The sequence below is a fragment of the Punica granatum genome, chromosome 3 (assembly GCF_007655135.1).
Source record: "Punica granatum isolate Tunisia-2019 chromosome 3, ASM765513v2, whole genome shotgun sequence".
Classification (NCBI taxonomy): Eukaryota; Viridiplantae; Streptophyta; class Magnoliopsida; order Myrtales; family Lythraceae; genus Punica; species Punica granatum.
In genome coordinates this window covers 38,578,651-38,597,503 of record NC_045129.1, presented here as the reverse complement: position 1 = coordinate 38,597,503, position 18,853 = coordinate 38,578,651, and the positions used below count along the sequence as shown (strand labels likewise).

The 18,853-nt window shown below is 42.4% G+C and overlaps 4 protein-coding genes across 6 annotated transcripts; 1 reads left to right on the top strand and 3 right to left on the bottom strand.

Moving 5' to 3' along the window:
- Positions 1-193: 193 nt before the first annotated feature.
- Positions 194-4,595, bottom strand: LOC116198520 (U-box domain-containing protein 33-like). Its single transcript, XM_031528686.1, has 6 exons — positions 3,800-4,595; positions 3,101-3,219; positions 2,804-2,913; positions 1,639-2,704; positions 704-1,426; positions 194-566 (listed from the first exon to the last, which is right to left on the bottom strand). The coding sequence occupies exons 1-6, from the start codon at positions 4,068-4,070 to the stop codon at positions 384-386; spliced, it is 2,472 nt and encodes an 823-aa protein (XP_031384546.1). The 5' UTR covers positions 4,071-4,595; the 3' UTR covers positions 194-383.
- A 3,848-nt stretch (positions 4,596-8,443) lies between these two features.
- On the bottom strand, positions 8,444-11,467 carry LOC116199278 (actin-97). The gene is made up of 5 exons (XM_031529575.1): positions 11,241-11,467; positions 10,748-10,816; positions 10,093-10,486; positions 9,002-9,615; positions 8,444-8,745 (listed from the first exon to the last, which is right to left on the bottom strand). Exons 2-5 carry the CDS (start codon positions 10,805-10,807, stop codon positions 8,680-8,682), a joined length of 1,134 nt encoding a protein of 377 aa, XP_031385435.1. The 5' UTR covers positions 10,808-10,816; positions 11,241-11,467; the 3' UTR covers positions 8,444-8,679.
- A 676-nt stretch (positions 11,468-12,143) lies between these two features.
- Positions 12,144-14,285, top strand: LOC116199279 (uncharacterized protein At3g17950-like). Of its 3 annotated transcripts, XM_031529577.1 has the most exons (4): positions 12,177-12,243; positions 12,339-12,420; positions 12,988-13,161; positions 13,573-14,247. In XM_031529577.1, exons 2-4 carry the CDS (start codon positions 12,400-12,402, stop codon positions 14,074-14,076), a joined length of 699 nt encoding a protein of 232 aa, XP_031385437.1. In that variant the 5' UTR covers positions 12,177-12,243; positions 12,339-12,399; the 3' UTR covers positions 14,077-14,247. The 3 variants fall into 3 exon arrangements, with proteins under 3 accessions (XP_031385438.1, XP_031385436.1, XP_031385437.1); XM_031529578.1 differs by having other exon boundaries at positions 12,144-12,420; positions 13,597-14,285; XM_031529576.1 differs by having other exon boundaries at positions 12,154-12,420.
- A 1,148-nt stretch (positions 14,286-15,433) lies between these two features.
- Positions 15,434-18,853, bottom strand: LOC116199277 (putative E3 ubiquitin-protein ligase XBAT31). The gene is made up of 8 exons (XM_031529574.1): positions 18,674-18,853; positions 18,200-18,259; positions 18,023-18,094; positions 17,792-17,913; positions 17,569-17,709; positions 17,368-17,475; positions 16,768-17,023; positions 15,434-16,464 (listed from the first exon to the last, which is right to left on the bottom strand). Exons 1-8 carry the CDS (start codon positions 18,851-18,853, stop codon positions 16,066-16,068), a joined length of 1,338 nt encoding a protein of 445 aa, XP_031385434.1. The 3' UTR covers positions 15,434-16,065.

The following is an 18,853-nucleotide window of genomic DNA, read 5'->3' as shown; positions in this document are numbered from 1 at the left end:
TCGTTTGTCCCTCAAAATTTCTTCTCATTCATCCATATCACGACAAACACCAAAGGTCATTCTAGCATCCAAAACATTTAAGAATGAAACATCTATTCGCAGACGTCAACGGGGAAAACTTTACGTGAAATCGATAAACAATTTTCTAAAGATCAGTGCGAGCATTGTACGACTTCTACGGAGAAGGCCAAAGTTTAGATGTGAATTTGGTAAACTACTTGATTGATGTACGAATATCCAGATGTAAGCTTCCCCTGTCTACCTTGCTACATACACTGCATGATCTTGGGCAAAATACTTCTGTCTGCTAACAAAATATGGTCCTAACTGCTATTTTCATTAAGATACAGGCCAAGCACAGATACAAGGAACAGGATTAGATCTCAAGGTCTACAGAGCCAGTCCTGAATTGCCTGTCTCAGGGCATGGTTCGGGGTGAGATGCAAGTGCTCGAGATTCAGATTGGTCATTGGAGATGTCTCGCGGCCGTTCTCCAACCACCCTCGAATGGCTTCTCCTTCATACGTGAAACCATCCGCTGCAATCTGAGGGTCGTGCATTATTTCCTGAAAAACATGAACCACACATAAGTCTTGCAAATGATTTTAGGTTTTTTATTCAGCAAAAAAAAAATGATTTTAGGTTTGCTTAAATGTTTCGTCATTTCCATCATCTGGAAATCTTCCCAAAAATGATTGCTAACCTGAAAGATTGGACATAAAAAGAAGGAAGGCACGGGCCGTTCTTCTGAGATGTACAACTGCTCCAACTCTTTCACTAAAGTAGGTATCACTTCAGGCCTATTTCGAGACTGCAATTCACAGCACTGCAGGCTCAGCTCCGCCAATATCTTCACTGCTTTCATAGGCCATTCTCCTGCCGATGAATCGAGAAGAGTATCCAGTTTCCCAATTGACACTGCCCTTCGAACCTCTGCGATTAACCCGTTTGGAGGCCTCCCCGTGAGTAATTGCAAGATAATTAGCCCGAGGGCATAAACATCGCATTTTGGGGTCAATATTCCTGTTCTATAGAACTCTGGGTCTGTGTAGGGGAATGCATTCTTGGGCTCGGTGACCCGCCGGAAGCTAGGATAGTGCAGGGTTTCCTCGGTGACAAGCCTACAGATCCCGAAGTCACAGATTTTGCACTTGAGCTCAGAGTCGAGGAGGATGTTCTCGGGCTTCAGAGCCCCGTGAACGATCTTCTCAGGCTTGGAAGAGTGCAAATAGCAGAGGCCACTTGAGATCTCGGCTATGATCCGAACCCGGTCCTTCCAAGGGAGAGGAGAGCTTTTGCTCTTGCGGAAGAGCTGGTCCTGGAGGCTCCCATTGGGCTGGTATTCATAAACAAGAGACCAAGCTTCTGAGCATGCACCGAGCAAAGTCACCAGATGAGGATGCTGTAGTTTTCCAAGGACTTGAACCTACACAAGAACGAAGCATATAAACATATCAGCAAACGAGCTTAAAAAAAAAAAAAAAAAAAACTCGAAACGTGGGCAGGTTCAGTGAAGGTAATGCAGAATTTCACCAGAAATATGTAAGATAGATGAGCAACTTTTGATGACAGAAACGCTCTCTTTGTAAGTTATTCTATGGTAAATTTTGGAGATCCAGGAAACAGAGAGATAGAAACCTCTTGCTGAAACTCGAATTGCCCTTGCATGTTATGAGGATGAAGCAGCTTAATTGCGACGGTCCTGCCCAACAGTTCCCCTTTATAAACACAGCCAAAACCGCTTTGACCGAGTTTGAAACTTTCGGATAAATTACAAGTCGCTGATTGAACTTCCGACAACGAGAACTCTGCCAATTCCGGGAAATCTTCATGGAGACCAACAAATCCGTTGCACCTCACAGCTCGAGATTGGCCCCTGCTTCTCCACCTATCAAGCCAGTGAACAGCTTCCATCTTCTGCCTTCGAATCCTCTGCTTTTCAAGCTGCAGTGTGGCGATAGAAGCTTGGATGACCTGTAGTTCTCGGACTGCTTCTTCACGTCTTTGATTAGCTTCTTGAGCACGGGTGTCAAGAAGTGCCACATTTCTCATTGTTCTCTGTAGTTCTCTCCCTACCTCTTCTCTCTCTTCCAGAAACTTTTCTTGCCCCTGAAGGGTATCTCTGAGGGCATCCTCTGCTTCTTTCCGAGTTTTAGATTCAGTTAGATATGCTGTCTCCAGTGCTTTGACCTTTTCGATAACTTCCACGGCTTCTGATTCTAGTTTTCTACGTTTCATCAGCTCCTGAAATGCTTCATTCCTCGATGCCTCAGCTTGTAGCAAGGCTTCTCGTAGGCGACTGTTTAGATTCTCTTCATCAATCCTAAGATCAGAATCCGATGAAACTCGTCTTTCGGCAGAAGAACTGGAGCACGTGCTGCTGTTAGTAGTACTAAACAATATCTGGTTATAGTTGGGAAGACATATATTAGCAGTAGCTGGCACTGCCATATCTGAGTAAACCGATTCACGTTGAAGCCAGCTTTCGATGCTAGTGCGTCTAATGTCTGTAGGATTGTGTTGAACAAATTCAGGGGATATTTCAGGCTCGGTATTACTAGGCGCAGCTAATGCTACTGGTTCTTCCAAGGCATCCCGGGTCCAGATGTGCTTGCCCTTATAGACAAACAGAATCTCGCAAAAGGGGGGAGCATTTTTTGCTGCGTAATTTGCTTTACTGGAGCTTTTCTTGATACTCATACAACTGTATTGCACATTCACAAAAAGGAAAGAATAAACCAGGATTAATAGCTACCACTGTAAAGATCCCTTAAGCAAAGGCTGAAACTAGGAGAAGGCTTACTTTTCTGGGACAGCCCCAATAACGAGCCTCCTAATACCATACTTGTTCACCATATCAACAATTCCCTTTTGCACTTGATCTGCTTCTATCGTGATGAAGCTCACCTTTGCCTGTAAAAAGCAACTGTAATTCTCAAATGACTCCAACTGACAGGGAACCCGGAGAATATCATTATCTTACGGCCGAACAAGTAAATGAAAGATGGCCCTCAATTTTAATGACCAGCTGATATAGTGCAGTTTAAGTGTAGACGATGGACAGCAAACATAGAGAAGATCTTTCACGCAAACAGCATACCTTGAAAGCACGGCACTTAATCAGATAGTTATGCAAGAGCTTTTTCATCTGCTCCCTCTCCTGCCTTCTGTAAGCAGACACCACCTCCGGATTTGCTTGGATTGCTGGTAATTTACCCACTACATAAAGAAAACTTCAGTCAAAAGGAGCTCATCGCGGAGAAGACATCATTTGTGCAATATTCAGACACTTAAGATAACAGTGATGGAACGAAGCAAAAATCATCATTTAGGGAAAGGCGGTGCCATAGAATATCTTGTCCATAGAATCAAAGAGAGCAGGTTGAATGGAAGGTCACCCGATGGTAATCTGTGTTTCAATTCACAAAAAAAATATACTTGGAGGCAATGCAAATATTCACCCGGACAAGACAATGCTTGGCTGGGCTCGGTTAAGTCTTGGGATCTATGTCTAGCTCATAATTCAAGTTTTCAAATTTCACTACCATACTTCCACAAACACCATCGAATCGATGGACTAGCTCCCTATGGAACCTATGGCTATTAAAGCAGATTTCTCCCTTGATTGTCTGGTTACAAACATCAACATTTTCATTCACAAACACGCAGTTGAAGACGCGTAAACCGACAACGATCCCCATCCATTCAGACCAATTTCAAATGGACAAAAAAGTTTTAAAACTTCCAGTCTAAACTGTTCAATTATCATTAAAGAACAAAACTTCCATTTGGGACTTACAGAGAGTAGGAATCAGAGGAGACGGCTGGTGAACATGAACAAGACAAATCTCTCTGCCACTGAACCTCTCGGAGCTCCAATGGATCAAAGCCACTGCCTTGTCAACAGACCTCCCAACGGCGACATACACTTTTTCCATGCCGCCTGGCACCTCGTGGAACCCGGCAGCGCGGTCGACCTCACGGCTGAAGCTGTCCGGCGAGGAGAACCTAGGGAGGGGGTCTCCTCCGGCGGGGTTGAGGTGGGGGTGGAAGGGCTTCAGGAGCTCCATGGAGGACCCGGGTGAGGAATAGGATCAGGGGTACTTCTCCTTCGAGTTCTTGCGGGGCGGCGAGGAGGACATGAACATGAAAAGTCTGAAGAAGCAAAGAGGGGAGGGGACTGGGATTCGGTGAAATGAATGTCTGTTCTTGTTAAGGAGACGGAAGTAGAGAGGAGAGAGGTTGAGGACTTTTGACTTTCGCTTAAGACATGATAGAGACTTGCAGGCAGAGAGAGAGAGAGAGAGAGAGAGTCCGAGGAAGAACAGAGTAGAAACGAGGAGGAATATTCAAGGAATACTGCTCGGAATTTGCAGGGCTCCAGCCTTTCACAAAGGGAGAACTATCCGTGCCCGGGATGGGACTTCTGGGATCAAATCATCGCAATCGACTGCAAGTGCAACATAGTTTCATTTGCAAGTGAAACTCTCGACTGCAAAATGAACAGTTCATTTGCAACACAGCTTCCTTCAGAAAGTGGTCCCTTTTGAATGTTCTAACAATGGACCTTCCGTGTCCAATCAAGACATGACAGACTGAAGGAAGACAGCTCAACAAGAAGAGAGCATCAAGCCCAAACCTTTTCAGAGGACAAGATAGACGCCAAAGTGAAATTTCAGACAAGCTGCTGACTGCTGACGACGACAAGACAACCGACCCATCTGTTTCATAGTCCAAGCAAAAGATGATACCATTCCATCTTGAACTTCTATAATGATTAATTTTTTAACATGATTTCGCGTCACTTTCCATTATTGAATGTACAGTGAAATATCGGATCCATACACATTCAACGGGGAAAAAACCGCATTTGCATGATATGAAATCATGCTAGACGAATCCGTTTTACCAATTAACTGAGATTTCGAATTGCCTTTCAAGCAAAAATAAATAAATAAATTATGGAGATCCCATCCCATCCCATCCCACTATTGTATAATAATAGTACTTCCCTCATTAAGCGTGAAGCGGACCTCCCAATTCAACAATTTCGGACGCGAAAAGGCACCGAACAATTGTGTAAAGCAGAATTTTCCAAAAATTTCGTGCTTTTCTTACTTCTCGTAATTGGTCCGCTTCAAAAATATTGAGGGCAACAAAGGAAGGCAAATGGTAGAATTCATATAATGAATTAATACTCTCGAGAGATGTCAAGTGGTGCCACGAGGCGTGGCGTGGCGTGGCGGTTTATTTCCGAGCTATTGAAGAGCTTTTCATAATTCAGAAGTTGATGAATGGATAATTTACCAAAGCTAGCCAACTGGAGCACACTGTAGATGTAAAATACATGCTCGCAACATCTCTCCATTTGGTCGTTCATTACTGAAGTTTTTTTAAGTGCCAATTAAGAATACGTATTGCTTTGTGCCCAACTGCCCCGGCAAGGACAGAAGGAAAAAGTCATCGGCTGATATTCTTTAATTGCATCCATATCTACATGTACTTAATCCAACATGGCATGAATCACCGAACCTGCAATCAGGAATAGTAATGCTTTGAAAAAGGCGTATGAACTGGCCATTAAAATCTCACCCTTTCTCTAAAAGAGGCTTAAATCTCATTTGCACTCACTATCTCCTCTCAAACCACATTGCAACTCGCCACCACTACTCTCCTCGCATTTCCACTCACGACCACCACTCCCCTTTCAATCATTAAATATGTCGGGAAACCCTGATCAACCCAATCTCCCTTCTTGCGATGACTTGCTTGAAGATTTGTTGCTCGATGATTCAGAGGAGCGCATCCTTGAACTCATTCTGAAGCTGTATGGGGAAAGCTCTTCCTCTAGATCTCGTAGGAGGATAAACTAAGACCGTAAAGCAGGGAACAAAAGAAATCAATTACCGGAGACTATCTCACATTGAGGACTATTCATTTGAAAAAGGAAAAGGAGAAAGAGATCGAGGTGAAGTGAAATGAGGAGGAGATCGAAGTGAAGCGAAGAGAGATAAGAGTTGCATTAAAGGGAATTTGAGATGCAAGTCCTTGCTATAGGCACATCTGCAATGACTGAGAGATAACGATTACTTCACGAGAAGATGTTATAAAAAAAATTAAGTGAAAGCATGTGTAATTTAAAGGCCAAGTCAAATGTAATGTTTGCCTATTTATTTGAATTATGTACTGAAATTTTAATTCCACAATTTAAATTATTATTTTTTATCGGACTCGATATAACTTCTGCAATCCTAATTTTTTAAATTTAGTTTTTGATAAAAATAATTTGAAAAATTAGAATTTTATTTTTTATTGGATTTGTAAATAAAAAAACATAATTACTAATATCTATGATAACATATTTAATGAATATATCCATTTCAATTTTTTAATATGGAATGATCATATGGAGCCACAATTAGGATGGGAATTGGGACCAATCAATGCGAGAGTGCGTCCCAATTTTTTTTTATGGTCTCAATTCCATTTCATGTGGCGGCCATGTGGTACAAAAGTGAGCCTCGAATTTGGAAATTGACACCTACCATTGTGAATGTTCTTAGAAGGCAGCCAACATAGACACAAAGTGGAATTTTCCGACGAACTGCTGAACGACGACAAGACAACCAACCCATCTGTTCATATTTCTAGCAAAAGATGATACCATTTCACGTTTAACTTCTGTGTCAATAAATGAGATTCCATCCCACTGTTGTTCGATAGAACCTCCTCTTTTTTATCTAGTAAGCAGACCTTCCGATCCCACGTAGAATAAACCAATAATATGCAATAATATAATGACATAATAAGAGTCGGTCGAATAATACATAATGTATTTTTAATAAAGATATTGAATTATTTGAAAATTGATTAATTAAATTGAAGTAGAATTTTTAAGTATGAAGTAAGTAATGTATGTATTCCATCGTATATATACTATACATGATTTTATTTATTAATTTTCTCAAGTATGCACGAGTAACCCTACTAGTATATATATATATATATATATATATATATATATATACGGATACAAATGTAGAAATGGGAGGATGTGGACTAATGAGCCATCTTGTTCTTGGTCATGGACCAGTTTGGTCTAATATTTGAAGCCCAACTCGATAGGTCAGGTCAAGCCCAATTCGCATTTTTCTTCGTCCGTGACTCCGACCAACAAGACATCTTCGAGGAAGATTTCCTCCCGAAGACCATGATATCCCGACATTGATTGCCGGAGACATAGACATCATCCAGCTGGGCTGGTCAACCTCATCTTAGAATCAGAGAACATGGGTGGCTACTTTCAGCCAAAAAAGGCTGCAGGGAAGTTCATACCGACCTAAAGAGAGTTCAAATAAACTACTAGCGTCTTGTTTATGAGGGTAGATTATGTCAGTCTAATAATGCCCGAAGCTTTTGGGGAAGCTGCACCGTGTAAGGGTAGCTGTGTGCCTGTGTCAATCAAACAATGCCCGAAGCCTCCGGGGGAGGTGTGACTGCTCGCTGCTCCAAAACCCGTATTTTTCTATATAGAGACTGTGCTTGTGTCTTGCTCTCAGTGATTGCGATTGTTCTCGTCTCGAGCGCAAGATTGTCGGTACTGCTTATGGGATCGTAAGATCCTACGATTTTTGTCCAAGACACCTATCCCAATATTAGTTTTTATTTTTATTTTTTAACCATCAACATTGGTTATATAATCAGAAATCTAAGATCGGGTAGGATCGGTTGTAAATGGTAAGATCGTAAGATGGGTACAGTTCAAACGATCTTGACTCCGTGTTCATTTTGACCATAAAATTTGGCCAAAGACCATACATTCTTGGATTATTTTTCCAGCCTAATTTTAAGAAGATTTGACATCTGAATTTTTGGTCTTCTTTGGAACTCAAAATGAGAATAGTTTTTCATGCTGAATTAGTCGAAATCGTATGAATATAGATTGGTTGTGAGAGGAATATTCATATGAAAGTATACATTTTTATTTTTCCATATGTAGTCTTTTAATTGTAGGTAAACTTTTATGATTTTCAATCGATACCCAATCTTTAGACCCCTCGCGATCATGATAGAATCAAGATCTTGACAACCTTGCTCGGGCCCTTCTCCGAACTCGTCCCGCTCACATTGAACGCACATGAGGTTTGCTCAGTCTCCAGATTACATGATATGTTACCCCCCCGGAGATTGATCTATTCCGGTGCCACCACATAGAAGTCAGTTACCAATCGCACCAGAGTTTCAGAGAAGCCATTCTACCTATGTCATTACGATTACAATTTGGAGAGGGAAACTGTCTGCAAGGTGAACATAAACTGAGCTTTGCGGGGGAGACTAGTGGTCGATATCGCATCCATCAGCAAATGGGTTGGAAGAGTACGCCAAATTGTGGGCTCTAATCTTTGATTATACTTAATAGTTTGCTAGTAATGGCAGCAATAACTTTTTCAACAAGAAGGGTCCTTACCTCTTAATTGAGACTCAAGTTCCATAGCAAATTGCATTAGCATCAAATGGAATAGTTCAATTGTCAAAACTCGACACAGAAATGAAAGTATCGAAAGTAACTATAACAGGAGTTCATCATTCTTCTTTCTAGCCGAACACTGTAACCAAAATGAGACTTCTGCGAACTGCAGCGACAACAGAAGGGAAGTTCCAAACAGAGTGGCTCCGCAACTAGAAGCATTTCCTGTGCACTATTGATGGACCTGATTCATCGTACTCTGCCTTAGCAATCCACATCTGCATTTCAATGATGGCCTCTATTAGCTCATTTTCTATTTATATTAAACAAATAAACGGTTCTGAATATACCATGACATGACTTGTTATTTGTAATATGGAAAAGATTTCCCAGTCATCTCTTCTCGAAGAACAAAGAATTTCAAGGAAAAGATTGATGTAACGTGGAAACTGGTAAGTAAATAGTTCCTACTTTTGCAACAAAGTGAAAAGGGTTCATTTTCGAGCTAGCACCATGCAACCAAATAGTTCGTACCTGCTGGAAAGTGCTCAGTGAAGCTAGAATGGACCCACCAATCCAGACACTATACTTCCTCTCCGGCGGGGCGACCACCTTGATCTTCATGCTACTCGGGGCCAAAGCAGTGATTTCCTTGCTCATTCTGTCAGCAATCCCTGGGAACATGGTGGACCCACCGCTGAGGACGATATTCCCGTACAGATCCTTCCTGATATCTACATCGCACTTCATGATGGAGTTGTAGGTAGTCTCATGGATCCCAGGTGACTCCATGCCGATCATTGATGGCTGGAAGAGGACCTCGGGGCACCGGAACCTCTCTGCCCCGATGGTGATAACCTGACCATCAGGTAACTCATAGCTCTTCTCAACAGCTGAGCTGGTCTTGGCTGTCTCCAGCTCCTGCTCATAGTCGAGGGCGATGTATGCAAGCTTCTCCTTCATGTCACGCACAATTTCACGCTCTGCTGTGGTGGTGAAGGAGTAGCCCCGCTCTGTCAGGATCTTCATGAGAGCATCAGTGAGGTCACGGCCTGCCAAGTCCAGACGAAGGATTGCATGTGGAAGGGCATACCCCTCATAGATTGGGACAGTGTGGCTCACACCATCTCCAGAGTCGAGAACGATACCTGCATGAGGAGATTCATGTCAGGTACATTTATAAGATCCATATACATACTTGAATCAATCCTAGCCCGTGGCTGATCATCTCCAACTTGGAAAAGGAACCAAAATAAACAGTCAAGTTTCGCAAAGCATAGGAACTGGAACAGAAACTCGTTTTTCAACATTTCTTCATTCTAAGAACTGAACTAGCTCTGGAGGAGCAATCAACCAAGCACCTGAGCTACCGAGACGATCCACACACGATACAAATGCTCTAATACTGCATTAACCACCTGACTTCCACAAAAGAGTTTTGACTGACAGGAGCAACTTAATCCAGTGTTGCAAAAGAATCAATGCGAACACATAAAATAAACAGGTATATCTAAGACTGTTCAACTAGCAAAGATTATGATTTGTTCATGACATAGACTGAACTTTACACAATCTTATTCATACGAAGTAAAGATAGATAGAGCAGCATCCTTTTGATAACTTACCAGTGGTACGACCACTAGCATACAGTGAGAGAACAGCCTGTATAGCAACATACATGGCTGGAGTATTGAAAGTCTCGAACATTATCTGGGTCATCTTCTCGCGATTAGCCTTCGGATTCAGGGGTGCCTCTGTGAGAAGAACCGGATGCTCCTCTGGAGCAACTCGGAGCTCATTGTAAAAAGTGTGGTGCCAGATCTTCTCCATGTCATCCCAGTTGCTAACTATACCATGCTCGATCGGGTATTTCAGAGTCAGTATTCCTCTTTTGGACTGGGCCTCGTCTCCAACGTATGCGTCCTTCTGGCCCATACCAACCATCACACCAGTGTGACGTGGGCGGCCCACAATACTCGGAAACACTGCCCTTGGAGCATCGTCCCCAGCAAATCCAGCCTAAATTCACGATTAAAAACAAACAGCATAAAAGATACTAGACTCATCAGAGATAAGACGCGAATTTCTACGAAAACAGATGAGAGCATTCCAACAAATGGACCCATTTTGCAACGATAGAACAAGGGGGAAATAGAATAATAATGTGCAAGTAAGAACCCCATAGAATTGCATGTCTTTACCATTCGAACAACGACTGAATGTTTAGGAAATTAGGAAAACATCAGCAAGAATGAGAATTTGTCTTGAGTACTCGCATACCTTAACCATCCCGGTTCCATTATCACAGACGAGCGGCTGAATATCCTCACCTTCTGCCATCCTCGATTACTGCCAAAACAAGTTCATCGAATAAAACACAAAAGAATAGGACTGGATCAATATAATACCAAAAGAAAGAAAATGTATATAAATATACAACGAAGGCAGAGAAAAAGCATATTAAACTATAAACAAACAACTAATAACTAGCAAAAGACCAAAACTATCCAAGAGGAATGAATGAACAATACAACTATCAAGAAGCCATTCCACAGGAGAAAAAAGAAACGGCTTCCGAGCATCATTAATCATCGCATGATCCACACGAATTGCGCCCGACGATTGGAGTGCAAAACAGGGCAAAAATCTCAGTATTCTACCCGGCCATTGAAAATCTAGATTGCAAGCTTCCCCATTTCGCTAATGGAGTTTCTCCAAGGAATCAAAAGACCCTGAAAGAAGATTGAAATCGTATACGGGGACTCGGAATTACCAGGAATTGGCGCCGATCAGAGAGGGCGGGAGTTTCTTGCGGTAGTGGGGGTGGGGGGAGAGGTGGCCGGAGTTTGATAATGCAGACGGAATGCGAATGGGTAAACGAGATATTTGCAGCAAATTTGGCACCACCCAAAAGGGGAAATCGGTCAAATGTGGGGAATTTGTTCTTCGCCTCAAGCCTCGATTGTCACGGATCACTCCCGCGGATGTAGCTCGTCCTTCTATGAATTCGTCAGCATCCCCACCCCATTTCCATACCCGAATTACCGTTACCGGCCCCTCCAACCCCACAACCGATAGCCCTCTTCTTTCCCCTGCTGGGCCCATTGGACCTTCTTTCATAAAGCCTTTTGGGCCTTCGACCAGTTGGGCCTCTCAGATTTTGCAACTCATTGGGCCTTGCTAATTGGAAATCTGCGATGACGGCCCATATAGCTTTTTCGTCTTTGTACTCCATGGAATCGACCGAATCGTAAGAAGCCAGTTGTTATTCGGGTTATCGTCTCTCAAGCACGTGTCTGTCATTTTGGACCGTAAATGCACTCCTACTAGTTTTTTTTTTTTTTTTTTTTTTGGTTCATGACTCCGATTGGATTTCGACTTGGCATGATAGCCCAATGCCACCGGACACATCAAACGTCATCTTTCACGAGATCAAATAATCTGTTCTCAGTTCTCACACACATCTTTTAACTTCCCAGTTTTTAATTTATTATTATCTGAATGAAAGTCAAGCATCTCTAGCTTAATTGGCGGGGCATATTTGTCATTTAATACCGTGAACTGCAGCATGCCTGTGAACTTCTGACGTCGACTGACGGTGCTGTCGTTTTTAACTTTTTATTGTCATTTGCGTTGTTTTAAGCTGTTGTTGTGTTGCGTTCGCAAGGCATCATCAGCAGCTCAGAGTTATTCCGTCAGTCAGAAACAAAGCACCCGAGGAAAGCAAAGGAACCAAACCAAAGCCCCAGCTTTGGCCTTTTTGACTGGCTGTTGCTGTTTGTTCCTTCCCCTGTTTTTTTTTTTTTTTATTTTTCACTGTCTGCCTCTCTCTTTGCGAGCTTGCATGAGAAGTAATAATTACTATGATCAGTCAATTCGAGATCTGAATGAAGTTCGTCAAGAAGCAGAAGCAAGAGCTTGCATGACACTCAATGGCTCCACCACAGCTGCAGGTTTTCACTTGCTCTCCGTCTGTCATGTTCTGCTGTTGATGTTAGTAATACTACTTGCATATATATTCTGCAATAATTATGTCTGGCTATCAGTTGGGACTCAAATCCGAGGTTTTTCGGGGTTTTTCCACGGTTCTGTGACGGAACCGTTAAGCCCCACTGACAAATGTCAGCGGGGGTCTCATGTTCAGCAAGGGTCAAGTTTCCCTCCATTTGCGACAGTTGTCGATGAAGCTTAACTATTCCATACGACGGAACCATAGACTATTAATTCCGAGTTTTTCTACCTCAGCAGGCAGCTTCTAACTCGTGCTCTTGTCAGTTAAAATGTAACGTTGTCCGATGATGCGTCTTGTCAGCTTGTTACAATCTCTCTAAACTGCTCAGGTCAAACTCATTAAGATGGATCATCTACTGGTTGATGATTTGTTTATGTCATATTGCTGCTTCAGTATCCCGATTCTGGTGCCGCTCGTGCTATGTCATTTACTATATTGTGTCGGCAAGTTGATGTCCGAGAGAAAATATATAAGCTTATGGGATCGATTTATATTCGAGAATTTACAGGAAGGAGGATGGCCTTTAGGGCTGCAGCCGGTGAATGTCAGGGCGGGGCTGAGTTTGGGAACACATAGAGAATTGCTTTCCCGTGGGTCCGTTTCGCTCAACACCCCTCTCACAGCTTCACCGACTCACTCACCTTCGACAGGCTCTTCTTCTTCCTCGGATTTGGATTCAGAGGTTAGTGCACAAAACAAACTAAAATGAAATTTCTCCTAGTTCCTGTACGTAGTCATCGGCTTTGCATTGCGCACGCAGAATATATATAAATCATGTCTCGGTCTCGTTACGTAGGACAGACACCCATATAGACAACTTATATATTACCAGGAGACGTTCCATATATATATGAGACAAATAGATTAGCATATACATGAACTGCTTTGACATGTGAAACTTTCAGGGGTGGCAGCGTGCAATCTTATCATCACTATTATCGTTATTTTTTCGTTTGGTTATTGCTTGACATCAATTACATCATGCCTCGGCCTATCGTTCTGCCATTTACTTTTCGAGACATACTAATTAATATTTATGTCTGTTTTGGTCGTCGCATTGTGCTTAGTAATACAATCTCGGTTATTTATAAAGTCGACAGGGTCATCATTCTTCCAGGAGAGGAACATAACATTCGGGAGGCTGATCGGAGCTTCGAGCACTCTAGACCTCTCCAAAAGATCATCAGCGAGCAGGAGATCAAGCCTCAAGAGTTCACAAAAACCCAACAGAAACTCCAAACCGAACCTATTATGGTCCTTCTCGACATGCTGCAGGGACAGCAGCGATGTGGAGGTTGTGAAGAATTACAGTACTGCCACTGCCGGGGCTCCACCTCTGAGCCATCTCCTTGCTGTGGAGAGGGGAAAATCAGTTCGACGGTGGAGGAGGGGTCAGCTGGGCCGAGGTGAGTATTATGGGCCGTATGATGGGCTTGGGCTGACCGGGCTTACGCCTCCGGAGTCCAACACGCTGTTCGTGGACGGGCGCATTGCTCCTCCTCCCAGATCAAGTCCTTGGTCGGGCTCGGATGGCGATCAAATGAACGACACGGGAAGTTCAGTGATCTTCTCGTGGATCTGCAGTAGACAGTCTTAGCCTCTTTTATTGCTCTGACAACTGCTCTTCTCGTCTTCTGAAGAACACCGCATGACCACATGTTGTTTGTTACGAGACAACTTATAACTAGTCGTGACATTGATTTCCAAAAATAAAATTGACATGATTAATGTATTGATATAGAGGCAAAACGCATGCCGTGAGTTACTACCGCGCGACCGAATCGAATCAATTATTGAAGGATGGAATTTTCAAGCTTCATCCATGTATATATTAAACTGATTATGTGAAGTCTCGTGTGAATGGTAAGTTAAATTGATTGGAGGGGAGGGCAGTGAGGTGTTACCTTATCCGCACAGACTGGTCAACCCTGATTGAGTTGCCATCCACGGGTTTGTACAATTGTGCTCATATCATTTATTATTAGAAAAAAAAAATTGCAAACATTAGCCCAAAAAAAAAAAGGGAGAAGAAGAAAAAGATAAAACAAAATAGGAAGTATGTTATCAAAATATTACCTGAATAGGTCCTTCTTTTTCCGGTAGATTTTCTGAATAAATCCTTACATTATCTTTCTTGGCTTTTCGTGATAGAAGTCGCGAAAAGTTTCCGACGATGTTTATGTAATTGTAGTCTTTGTAGATGATAAGATTAGTGAATAACATGTTACGGGATGAATATCACGGCATGCCGCAGCTCCTGTGCGATTAAGCATTGGGACGATTTGAGATGTCACGATGACATAAAGACCGTGGAAAGACTATTCAACATCTCGCCCAAGAAAGAGACCATTCGTCGTCAAATTGATTGACTAAAGTAGCCACGAAAATTTAATTTAGAAGATATTTAGCCTGAAATAAGAAAAAGGAATTTTTAATGCGCCCAAAAGCTGAGTTGACTGTTCCATCACCCTGATTAATTCTATCCGTATGGTTTAAAATTCACTTGGACTTACAACGTTGCGATTGTGACAGAGATATTTGTTATAATATAAGCCCTTTTCTATTTAACAATTTTAAATTAATTTAAATTTCAAAAATCCTCAAAAAAATTGCCCAGCTGATTTTATGTACTCATGTATTTTACTATAATAACGTGTCTATTATGATGAGGGGAGTACTAGCGGTTGGGAAAGGCCATTCGAATGGGCCAACCACATCCGTGAGCCTAAAGATAGTAACTAACCAAGTTGGTACATGAAAGGTTCCCATGTCAATTATGTGCCCGTAAATAGAAATAAATCCTTGGATCCAACCATAAATGGGGACCCTACCCAAATTAGACCAAATAACAGTCAGAGGCCCACCCTCATCTCTACGTGTCCGTACCACCCGATCATTGTGTCGGCTTGATGCGGTAGACCGGACCAATCCCGGTGAAATAATTACGGCACCTCTTTTTCACAACAGCAGCCAAAGCTTTTCCTTCTTCTTCTTTTTTTCCATATATATATTTTACATAAAAATAGATAATGAAATATCAAATAATTACATATCCTCCCTGATGAAATATCAAATAATTACATACCCTCCCCATTTTTGGAGAATATAATAAAGAATTGCCAGGTGGGGTCAAAGTCAAAATTACAGCGGGCCTCCTGATCCATGGGAGGTGATGGACCTTTTCGTAAGAGCCGAGCAGAGCAGCCATTGAAGAACTTTGACCATTTCCTTTTCTTCCCTTTGAAGATCAAAGAATTCTCCTTTTTTTCCCTGAGTTACTAACTAACAGCAGAGACTTCAAAAATCACCAATCTCCTACAATGCTGATGAAGACGACAACAACAACAACCGCAAACAACGCAACCCAGATGTGATGACCAAACTCACCAGCCCGAAACAAACCTGCAACTTAAACGAGGATTCCCGCTTATTTCCCAGTATATGCCAAGCAAGGGGTGGGCCCACCACTTTTTGACGAATCCTCGACTTATTTCTTTCCCCATCCTGATCGAATCAAATCATGGTTTTACCAAAACTAATATTTGCAATGCCATATGTAAGAAAGTGACCACCGAGGGCGAGAATATCAGGACTTATCCATCCAATCATTGTCGGCAGCAATCCTCCCCGAGCCACGACTGGCCATTTTCCCCAGTGAACCAACGGCTGAAGATAAGCCCTTGAAGCTGCTGCTTCCCTCGCTGAAGTTCCTCGACTTCCTCGACTTCTTTAGCTTCGAGGAACTAATCTCGTTCACTTCATGATCGTGATCATCAGAGTTCTTGATCTTGGCGACTGCAAGGCGGGCTATTGGACCTCGGCAGAATGGGCAGACTGGCGGGTTTATGGAGGCTGTGGTCGGGTTAGGCTTGTTGTGGCAGCAGAGGGCAAGCGTGCAGTGGGCGCACATTTGGTGTCCACAGTTTTGGACTTCAATCGTGCATACTTGCTCGAAGCATATGGAACACAAGTCATTGTCACTTGCCTGCATAATAAGAGAATCTTCCTCTTAGAATCATAAGTATAACCACAAATAATCCTTTTAATAAGCAGTATGACCTAATGATTCCTCACAGATGATCTACAAAGTTTGACAAGCATGCAAGAGCAACAGATCCCGCTTGAATTGAACCTATCGGCACTCGACCAGGAATAAAACTATTTCCAAATTCATAGTCCTTAGTCTCAACAATCTCACCAAGGTCAAAGGTTCTGAAGACAGATTCCATCATCTTTTTTACATGTTGAACAAAGTTACATGGAGCATGGACATGGAAAACTAACTTACCTCTGAAATATCATCATCTGCTCCGGAATCAGAATGAGATGGAGAAACTGAGAAAGCAGCTCCATTTAAGATGCTCCTTTCTCTCTCTTTGTTTGCCTCCATCAAGGCCCGTTCCAAGAGAACCTTCGCGTCTTGATTCAACTCACTGATAAATTTTAAAGGTGATGGCCACACAAGAGGCTCTGCTGATGAAGGATTTAACAACGCTGCACATGCTCCATGCATGTGCTTTATAGCAACTGAATGTGGTATTCTCCTGCATAGACAGAGTTAGTATGAGAAAATGTTTGGCAGGGCTCTTAAGGAAAGAAAGTCGGGACATAACTATCGATTAAATTAAGAATCTAACAAAGTCTATTGCCAGCGGTGAATTTAAAGGGTAAAGGAATACTTTTAACTCTCCGTGCCTACTTCAAGCAGTCAATATCAAACTTAACATCAGAATTTCCAGAAACAAGAAATATTACGTGCATGAATCCCTTCAGATGGCTTCACTTTCCAAAGATTATGTGCTCTGAGTTACCCGAGAAAGACTTTTCTATATTACTACTACAGTTCCAAATTTTCTTGGAAAAGTACGAAGGAAACCATGAGGCTTACCCTGATGCATCTCTTTGAAGACGATCTGCACCCCATGCAAGTAATTCTCTGATGCAATCAAGAGATCCTCCTCTTGCTGCGAGGTGAAGAGGAGTACTCCCAGGATAGCTGCATAAAGCAATCTTATTGGTATCACGACACAACTTGATGACACGACCATACGAATTACTATCTAATCATAGAAACTCTCAGAAAGATTACCCATATCCACCCGTTGAAGCACAGACCAGAGCTCCATTGTCTAACAAAATATGCACACAATCAGGTCGCCTTTGACGAGCCGCTAAGTGCAAAGGAGTGGCTCCGCGTCCATCTCTAATATTAACAAATCTTGCATATCCCCTACAAAGTATTATAATTACATACAGTTATCATTATGCATGGATGATAAAAACAAAGTTTAAAAATTGGGACAGAGACTAACCAAGAGGCGGCAACAGGGCTAGATTGAGCAGCCGACAATATGGCTTTAAGGCAGTCTGAATGGCCATAATAAGCAGCGTAGTGCAAACAAGTTCTTCCATTGAGAGAATCAAACTTCAACACCTGACATATTTGTGCAAGTACGGGTATAAATCCCCGGATAAACATTAATATATTACATCGAAGAACTGAAAAACGACGGAGCAATCGAAAGCAACTAAATTGCACATACATTAGCCCCAGCATCAAGCAGCTTCTTGACGCAGGATATCTTGCCATGCATTGCAGCCAACATAAGAGGAGTCTGAAAACATCAAACACCAAAGAAGATAATCAGAGATCCAACAGTTAATATCAAAAACCGCAATATCAAGCACTTCTGATCACAAAAGATGAAGCTGCGACTAACCTGCTTGTTGCGGTTCAATAAATCTGGATTTAGAGACTGATCCAAGAGCATAGACAGAATCTGCGCATCATTACATGCAAAATCCATAAGTTGGAGTGCAGATAGGACACAGAATAGTTAGATAAACTGAATCTGCATCAAGAAACAAACACTAAAATCTTCAAAAGCTTTCTGCTTAGATCATAAACAAACACACAGATTTTGCGTTCTGCTTTGATTAGTCAATGTTTATCTGATAAGCTTTCAAAACTTTTCAACAGCTGTTCTTCCTCATTTCCGTTCCGGATCACAAAACATACTTGATGAAATCATTCGCGCTGATTTCATCAAAGAGCTCCGCGGAAACAGAAAGTTAATTGTAAAATCTTCAGCAGAAACAGAAACAGAAAAAGAATCCGATTTGTGAATCGATTTTCTCCGACATCAAAGCACAGCAATGGTAGTGAGAGTCAAATGGAGGATCAGTCAGCACACCTCGATCTGGCCATTAGCAGCAGCTACGTGAAGCAGAGACTGGCGATCGTAGGGAGTCGTCTGGTGGAGCAGCGCAGTGTCTCCCCCAACCAGAGCTTCCACGGCCTCCAAATCGCCGTACTGAACAGCACTGAACAGGCCGTGCTCGTGACTCGGCACGCAGCTCAGCCCCTGCCCCAT

What these genes read in the sequence shown, in the direction of transcription:
- LOC116199277 (XM_031529574.1), bottom strand. Translation starts at nt 18,853, where the DNA reads ATGGGGCAGGGGCTGAGCTGCGTGCCGAGTCACGAGCACGGCCTGTTC. An exon ending in AGCCCTGTTGCCGCCTCTTG is followed by an intron (nt 17,710 to 17,791) that starts GTTAGTCTCTGT and finishes AATACTTTGTAG; the next exon opens with GGGATATGCAAGATTTGTTA. An exon ending in CTTCAAAGAGATGCATCAGG is followed by an intron (nt 17,024 to 17,367) that starts GTAAGCCTCATG and finishes CTGTCTATGCAG; the next exon opens with GAGAATACCACATTCAGTTG.
- LOC116199279 (XM_031529576.1), top strand. Translation starts at nt 12,400, where the DNA reads ATGGCTCCACCACAGCTGCAG. An exon ending in TGGCTCCACCACAGCTGCAG is followed by an intron (nt 12,421 to 12,987) that starts GTTTTCACTTGC and finishes GAGAATTTACAG; the next exon opens with GAAGGAGGATGGCCTTTAGG. An exon ending in CCTCGGATTTGGATTCAGAG is followed by an intron (nt 13,162 to 13,572) that starts GTTAGTGCACAA and finishes TTATTTATAAAG; the next exon opens with TCGACAGGGTCATCATTCTT.
- LOC116199278 (XM_031529575.1), bottom strand. Translation starts at nt 10,807, where the DNA reads ATGGCAGAAGGTGAGGATATTCAGCCGCTCGTCTGTGATAATGGAACC. An exon ending in ATGGAACCGGGATGGTTAAG is followed by an intron (nt 10,487 to 10,747) that starts GTATGCGAGTAC and finishes TCGTGAATTTAG; the next exon opens with GCTGGATTTGCTGGGGACGA. An exon ending in TGCTAGTGGTCGTACCACTG is followed by an intron (nt 9,616 to 10,092) that starts GTAAGTTATCAA and finishes CTCCTCATGCAG; the next exon opens with GTATCGTTCTCGACTCTGGA.
- LOC116198520 (XM_031528686.1), bottom strand. Translation starts at nt 4,070, where the DNA reads ATGGAGCTCCTGAAGCCCTTCCACCCCCACCTCAACCCCGCCGGAGGA. An exon ending in TCCTCTGATTCCTACTCTCT is followed by an intron (nt 3,220 to 3,799) that starts GTAAGTCCCAAA and finishes TTCTTTATGTAG; the next exon opens with TGGGTAAATTACCAGCAATC. An exon ending in ATTGGGGCTGTCCCAGAAAA is followed by an intron (nt 2,705 to 2,803) that starts GTAAGCCTTCTC and finishes TGTGCAATACAG; the next exon opens with TTGTATGAGTATCAAGAAAA.